Source organism: Haliotis rufescens, unplaced genomic scaffold, assembly GCF_023055435.1.
Source record: "Haliotis rufescens isolate VD_foot unplaced genomic scaffold, xgHalRufe1.0.p SCAF_11, whole genome shotgun sequence".
Classification (NCBI taxonomy): domain Eukaryota; kingdom Metazoa; phylum Mollusca; class Gastropoda; order Lepetellida; family Haliotidae; genus Haliotis; species Haliotis rufescens.
This window is the reverse complement of record NW_025963791.1, coordinates 16,812,107-16,820,552: the sequence shown is the minus strand read 5'-3', so window position 1 is coordinate 16,820,552 and position 8,446 is coordinate 16,812,107. Positions and strand designations below refer to the sequence as shown.

The 8,446-nt window shown below is 40.4% G+C and overlaps 1 protein-coding gene across 2 annotated transcripts in view; it reads left to right on the top strand.

Annotated features, from left to right (window-relative positions):
* The first annotated feature begins 1,805 nt into the window (after positions 1–1,805).
* The window catches only part of LOC124152043 (EF-hand calcium-binding domain-containing protein 6-like), a 39,101-nt gene continuing 32,460 nt past the window's right edge, over positions 1,806–8,446 (top strand). Inside the window, exon 1 of one of the 2 annotated variants that reach the window (XM_048392327.1) lies at positions 1,806–2,544. In XM_048392327.1, coding sequence (XP_048248284.1) covers positions 2,175–2,544 — 370 coding nt within the window. In that variant the 5' untranslated portion in view covers positions 1,806–2,174. The remainder of the gene's footprint in view (positions 2,545–8,446) is intronic. The other variant, XM_048392328.1, reaches the window with a different exon arrangement.

Sequence of the window (8,446 nt, the reverse complement as noted above, 5' to 3'; positions counted from 1 at the left end):
GTTTCTTTTGGCAGTGAGTTTATATTTACTCCCTCACCCATATGTCTGTAAGTGCAAATGAACAGTTGTATGAAGCTGGTGCTATGCAAGTTCGTTATCATTATTATTAGTAGTAGTATTAGTATTATTATTAATCCGCACCATGTGGACAAAACTACAGTAATAAAAGTAATATCAACACCTTGTACATTTCCTCCATGAACTGGTCTGCTATGAATACAATCCTGCACCTGCCAACTAGAACACAGCTCCACACAATGCCAGTGTCAATTGCGTTTCAAGTGTCAGCCGTTACAATATAGATAATATAATGTCTAGCAACCTAGCCAGTGCTCACCAGTAGGCTTGACGTTGGTATCAGGTAACCTAATCACTACATAATCCGCTCACATACCTATTGCCTGGCTGTCGGAATGGCGGTCCCGTTAACTGCCGTAGATAGTCGTACATTCTGGTAGTTCATACCGAGACCCTGGTGTATATTATAGACCTCTGATTATGTCCTCCTATAATGGCAGCTATTGGTAGTTGTTCGACATGGTCTGACGGATGTACCGCGGTGGTGCGACCCTGTATATGATTGAGTTATTACATGCATGTATAGACTAGGTAACACGGTGTGACTTCAGCGATAGACTGGGAGTGTATCGCTCTCATTTGTTAAGGTATACATAGCAATGTGTGTGTTGAGGGATGCGTACTGCATGGTTAAAAACCCGTGAAGATCCAGGGTAGAATAGGTCTTCGGCAACCCATGCTTGCCGTAAAAGGCGACTAACGGGATCGGGTGGTCAGGCTTGCTGACTTGGTTGATGCATGTCATCGTATCCCAATTGCGTGGATCGATGCTCATGATGGCAATCACTGGATTGTCTGGTCCAGATTCGATTATTTACGAGCCGTCGTCATATAGCTTAATATTGCTGAGTGCGGCGTTCAACTAACAAACAAATAAACCAACTGCATGGTTAAAAACGTTTGGACGCATTTATGTACGCTTTGTGTTCTGACGGTAAACAATGTTGAGTGACAAGTAATATTTTAAGCTGAATAGCCACATTTAGAATACATTGTATCGCCAAAATGTTAAAATGCCTCATGCTAATATAGACACGAATTCCGGATATTTCTGTGCCTCTGTGTCTGTGGTTGAGTTTGCACCATACGATCCAGTGATTGATATTATGAGCAACGATCCACGCCAGGATACGTTGACACGCCATCAACCAAGACCCCGAGCCTGACCACCCGATCCATTTAGTCGCTTCTTATTTTGAAAAGAAAGATGATATTCCGAAGGGAAAATGATCAATATGTTGTGGTCGTCCCTGTCCAAGGTTCCATATGTGTGTATTTAGTTGACCACATAGTGGCGCGTTAGTTTTTGTAGAACCTCCATGGCAATGGTAATAAGGTATGGAGATAACCAGACAAGGCATCCCTTGACCTTACATTCATTGAGTCGAGACGCCCGGTACCCAGCACTGATTGAACGCAGTCATCGGACCCGCTCATCAGAAAGTTCCGCTGCATTTACCATGTGAATGAAGTATCGCAGCCACAGACCAAAAATCCTTAATTATAACAGTGGATTTGTTAAATGTTTAAACATCACAAAAAGTCATAAACAACCACTTTTCCAATTCAAACGCTTTCAATATTTATAAATCATAACCTATTTCCGACACGTGCTGAAGCATCATAGTCAAACACCACTTCACAACTAATTCTAAGCGCGTTAAATACTGCACAGTAATGTCAGTCTGTCCTCAAACCACATAAAATCTTGTGTGATAGGTATAGCTATCGCATGCCGGCTAGCTGCACGGTAGGTAGAGGCCAAGACTTAAACAAAACAAGACGTGTGGATTACACAGGGGCCAAATCCTCTAAATGGGTGATCGCTTTAGCGTAGCGGGATTTCTGTAAACCCTAGGGGGGAGGAAATACGGGCTTCTACGTCGATACATTAGCGAATTAATCACAAGTAGCGGGTAACCCAGGAGTCGTTGCCAATGGCTACCCGTTGTTAGAGCGAGCCCGATGGTATCGCCACTCCTCCTCGATAGACCGAGCACTACAGCATTCCTATCGCGGACAAGAAAAATAGAGGGATTTCTACAAGTGAACATTTATATTGAAAAACTTGACTGAGTGTGCTTGAAGTGGTCGAAATGTCACAGGTAGGATTTTCTCGCCCTGCCACCCAGCTCAGTGGGAGAGTTGGTGTAGGGGTTGGGGTAAGTCTGCCAGAAATCCAGCACCCTCTTTCCCGAATGAGCAACCCGGGGAATATGGATGTAAGAGGAGTTTCAAGAGCGGGAGACAGGCCAGGTTCGAACCCAGGCCTCGGTAGGCCTTTAGCGAGTGAAAATGTCTACCGTTTGAAGAAAAGTACGAGTGCTATGAGTACTGGAGAACGAAGAGAAAGTCGTCTAAGTTTCAGAAAGGAAGCCATGGCACCTCAAGACGCCATTGACACAATTCCAGAAGGTGTAGAGGTGACCTACGGGAATCCCGACAAGCCGAGGATGCCTGTCTTTGGTGAGTGTGATGTCTACAGTGTTTAATTTTGTTTTAAGAATCTCACAAATTAGTGAGAGTCATGTTGGCTGTCAACATTTATGCCTTCCTTTAAAGGTATAGGTAACGTGCGTGTCGGATCAAGCCGATTTCCATTTGCATCAAATTACTAGTACAGTATTCCGTGGTGTTAAAAGGCCATGGACAATGTATATTCGTGAGTGTTTGAAAGGCAAGGATGCTATAGTTCGTTTAATAACTGAATAAGGATACACACATTTCAGTTGACGATGGTTCATATATCGTTATATGTTATGCTTTTAGCAATACTAGACCCCCTTGGATGTTATATCATGCATTTAATGAGGTTAGTGGAGTGTATCCTCCGTATGGAAATGGATTGAATGGAATGTGTTTCGTTAAATTACAAATAAAATATGCATCTTTGATACAAGTCATTGTACATTTGGTAGTCACGGTAAATAAAGTTAATCTCACATAACCATAAAACATGCTACACAATAGAATCTTATTGCAAGAGTTCAACGAGATTTCATTGAGTTGGTTGGTTGGTTGGTTTGTTGTTTAACACCGCACTCAGCAATATTCCAGCTAACTGACGGCGGTCTGTAAATAATCGAGTCTGGACCAGACAATCCAGTGATTAATATCATGAGCATCGGTCCACGCATTTGGGACCGATGACATGCATCAACCAAGTCAGCGAGCCTGACCACCCGATCCCGTTAGTCGCCTTTTACGAGAAGCATAGTCGCCTTTTACGGCATGCATGGGTTGCTGAAGACCTATTCTTCCCCGGATCTTCACGGGTCAGATTTCATTGAGGTTGACCCAGACAATATCTAGATGTTATGAGACTCTTCAGTGAACACAGTTTTATTCTGTAGATAAGAGAAAATGGGTTTACAGTTATATGTTACCACATGGCGGCTATAGAAAATATCCCCGTATTGATGTGTCATGTTTGTTTTTAGGAGTGTTGTGTTCACTCTCGCACACGGGCCACTGTATAGACAATAAACAACGAATACATCATGTTTTAAATCTTCCTGGTGTTTATCTTGGATCTCTTTTGAATATAGTTTTGAACAACAGCTGGTTTCGTTCTACGAAGATTTCAAAGAGCGCCATACAACTCTTGCTTAAATGTTGTTTGATCAGGGTTACAGCGTTCAAGGCCTTTAATGGAAAAGATTTCGGGAGGTTTTATGGTAGATGTGGAGGTAATTTCCAAGTTTGACGCATCAGTGACAAGTGCAATGATGTCCGACGCAATTCCCTGTGCCATAAAGTCCCGTGTTTTTTTCCAGGTAAACAATTGACTTCCCTTTGCATGTGTTTAGGACGGATGTCATCGGTGGGGCAGGATACGCTCACACCTGATATCATCACTATTAAATATACACATGCTTATGATACAGTTGGAATCGTACAATGGCCTCTGCAGAGCAAGAAGGGAAGATTAGTGTTCATTGACACGATTAGTATTCATTCATGGATATTATTAGTATTAGTTGACAAGGTATTCATGGCCAATACTTAATATTATAAGACTGGTTACTTTTATAGACATGCAGCAGTATTCATGAACGAGAAGGATACTTCATTAATATCCCTGGCTATGTATGCAGTTTACATCCAGGAGAATTTCTTTTTTTCAAACAATACATTATCAATTACAATTTGTTTAAAAATGTTCTGTCGAGGAAATATATCATTTGATTAACGTTTTTTGGCCTCGGTGTCTCACGCTCCAGTGGCACTATTCGTCGTTGCGTCAAGATCGTGGTTGATTATGCAGCTGCACAGCCTGCCCTACATACCTTATCCCTTGACATTAACAAATCACTTTACTTAAAACAATACGACTCGCTGAGCTCCAGACGAAGTACACTGTATAAATCATGATAGATTGTCCAGATCGATATCGACCCCTGTGAATATAGCCTAGAACTGATCACATATTGCCGGGTAATCGAAAACCAAGTGACAGGTGGGTGCTCGCAGAGCGTTCAGCGACAGTGACTGTTAGGAACCAGAGGAGAGTGCAATAACCTTCCCCCATATGGTGGCCCAATATACATGGAACCTTGATTTCCCTGAACACTGAACGCAAGTGTCGGCTTTAACGCCGGCTTGAGCAATAATCAAGACATATCTGAGGAACAACATGAAAGCTCAGGGACGTAGATTATGTATGCCACCTGTAGAAGAAGAAGAAGCTTACAGCTGCACAAAGGCCGAAATGTGATGGTTATGTTTGTTTGTTTGTTTGTTGTTTAACGCCGCACTCAGCTACGTTCCAGCTATATGACGGCGGTCGGTAAATAATCGAGTCTAAACAATATAGTCCAGTGATTGATATGATGAATATCGATCTATGCAATTGGGATACGATGACATGCATCAACCAAGTCAGCGAGCCTGACCACCCGATCCCGTTAGAGGCCTCTTACGACAAGCATAGCCGCCTTTTACGACAAACATGGATTGCTGAAGACCTATTCTAATCCGGATCTTCATGGGTGGATGGTTATGTTCATAATATTCATACATACATGTCATTGTACGACAGTTTATAATTGCACATATGTATATTCATTTGCCGGTACACCCTCAGCCGACTAGAATGGGGATTGAGTTGTCACGATGATGGACCTGGCTGCTTGTGTGCCACCCGACTCCGTTTGCATGGATCGTGGCCTACTGATCTGTATGGTCATGGTTTAATGGTTTAACTCGCCGATAATGTAACTGACTGCAGTTTATAGAAACACTCCCTCCCTCACCTACCCACACTTGTGACAATTCGCTCTAAGTGACATCCATCCATTCATCTAAGATTTGTTGGACACTCAGGATTTTTATGTCCGCAATAATTATTTAACTGTTTGAATGGCATTCTAACTGTTTGACTATTTAATAATTTTATCGTTGTGAATTATTTATTAATACAGTAAATTACGGTTATAACGAACTCAAAGGGACTACTTATTTTAGTTCGTTATAACCGTAGTTCGTTATAAGCATATATACAGCATAACTAAAGCAAATAGTCGGGACCCCAAAAGTAAGTTCGTTATATCCGTCAGTTCGTTATAAGCGTGTTCGTTATAACCGTAGTTTACTAAATAGAATCCTTGTTAAACTTTCTGGGATATGGTTAGTTCGGTACCTTTTAAATTGTGTGTGGTTGTTATACGTCTTTCTTATCAGCCCTCGTTATCGAAAAGTAAACTCTGACGAGTTAATAGGCATGAAATAACTGGAGTGCTAGCTAGCACAGACTAAACAAAGGTAATTTAAATGTAAACACGTTAAACAACGTGAAGGAGTATAAAGCAGCCGCCAGATTTAATTAATTTGATAACTCTGTGAAATTTGTTCAACATTCCAAATTATTGGCTTAACTGATCCCTATTTTAAAAGCTATCATCACTTTCCTGTTTGTACTGACACACACAGACGCAATACGATCTACCATTGGAAACACAGCGACCCCCACGAAGTGGAGACGGGTTGTGATATGCCCGCGTTCCACGCTACATTTAACGTTTGGGATATGGCAGGGTTGTCTTCTTGCTCCTATCGGATAAACGACAGTTGTTAATTTAACTCATGTGGATGAGATGTGGAATGCCATAGTGTTACCATGAACGGAGTTAAAGTGTCATTTGATACATAACAATAAATAGGTAATACACATACATATCTATCTGTTTAAAATAAATAATATCTAATAATGTAACACAGTTTTATCATGTTTGTTTAACGATACAACTGCCATCTTAGGGCAATTCTGGTTTATGATTTTTAACCTAAACTTCTCAGACCAGTTATTGACTGAAAATATCAACACACGCAAACACTATTCAAGTTACAAACGACTCCGTGCTCTTCAGTCTGACACGCTCATACTCTATACATATCTCCTAAATCTGCCGACACATTGACCAGCTAAGCAATATTTGTGTATAAATATCGGCTTGAGATCTCCTGTCTGTAAGTTTTATTATGTTGTCGCTCTTGATAACACTGATTTGGTCATTTCCCCTTTCATCTAACTAATAAGGGCTTCGGATATGTTTTTTCGGTTAAGTAGGCATTGCACGGGGACATGCTACTGCAAAGTCAACTGCGTACAATAGTGTTAAGATAACTAGATATTGGCTATCATTCTGGTACAAGTGAATAAAGGCTTCGTTTGGCTGTATGTTGACAATCTAAGCAATAGAAGACATACAGGGCATATGTGTCGTGTGTGTATTCATTATATGGAAGGTAATTATTTCTTGACACCCTATATTAATATATCAAAGGAAGGAGACCATACAAAATTATCTCATTTTCATGTCAATCACAACCAGAAAATAACAAGGAACGAATGAGGTTGGATCACTTTAAAATGGTTGTTACCTAAGTCCCGACTATGAAGAGTATTTGTCGGTAAGACATAGATAGTGTGAGGCCTCGGTAAGGGCTTAGTAAAGGTTTCAATGGTTGATATGTGGGGGGAATTTCCAATATTGACGCATTAGTGACAAAAATGATGTCGGATGCAAATAATTATTTTGCCATGCTTCGCTCACATTATCGCGAACACCTGGTATCATCACTATTTGAAAGTGATTCATTAACATTTGCTTATGGATTCTGCTTTTAGCACAGATGTCCTATGGTTATGGAATTGGCTTTCTCTCTTTTATTTACAAATTGGTTCATTCACAAGAGCGGCTCACTGATAAATATAATCTTTTCAATCAGTTTTAAAATTGTAAGTAATTCGTCGAAAGGAGAAAGTAGACACCTTCATTTCTTTACTTAATATTATTCAAACCAAAACTAGCATCGTTTTTGTTTTAATTATGGTTGCTTATTCATTACGTCTCTGATAAACAGACTTAAACTAAACATGACAAATCATGTTCACATGTATACAGGTTTAATGTTTGCTGTAATTCGTTACTTCTTTATGATGCAAGTGAGATCGTCTACACGAGTCAGCTTCCACCGTTGGGACATAACAATCCTAATAAATAAACTCCCGGGCAACAGGACGTATACACCTATGTTTGATGGTGGCTAAAGAAAGTATACACCGCTGTTTGATGGTGGCTAAAGAAAGTATACACCCGTGTTTGATGGTGGCTGAAGAAAGTATACACCGATGTTTGATGGTGGCTAAAGAAAGTATACACCCATGTTTGATGGTGGCTAAAGAAAGTATACACCCATGTTTGATGGTGGCTAAAGAAAGTATACACCCATGTTTGATGATGGCTGAAGAAAGTATACACCCATGTTTGATGGTGGTTAAAGAAAGTATACACCGATGTTTGATGGTGGCTAAAGAAAGTATACACCCATGTTTGATGGTGGCTAAAGAAAGTATACACCGATGTTTGATGATGGCTGAAGAAAGTATACACCCATGTTTTATGGTGGCTTAACAAAGTGTACACCCATGTTTGATGGTGGTTAAAGAAAGTATACACCCATGTTTGATGGTGGCTTAAGAAAGTATACACCTATGTTTGATGGTGGCTAAAGAAAGTATACACCCATGTTTGATGGTGGCTTAAGAAAGTATACACCGATGTTTGATGGTGGCTAAAGAAAGTATACACCGATGTTTGATGGTGGCTTAAGAAAGTATACACCCATGTTTGATGGTGGCTAAAGAAAGTATACACCCATGTTTGATGGTGGCTTAAGAAAGTATACACCTATGTTTGATGGTGGTTAAAGAAAGTATACACCCATGTTTGATGGTGGTTAAAGAAAGTATACACCGATGTTTGCTGGTGGCTAAAGAAAGTATACACCCATGTTTTATGGTGGCTTAAGAAAGTATACACCGCTGTTTGATGGTGGCTAAACAAAGTATACACCGATGTTTGAT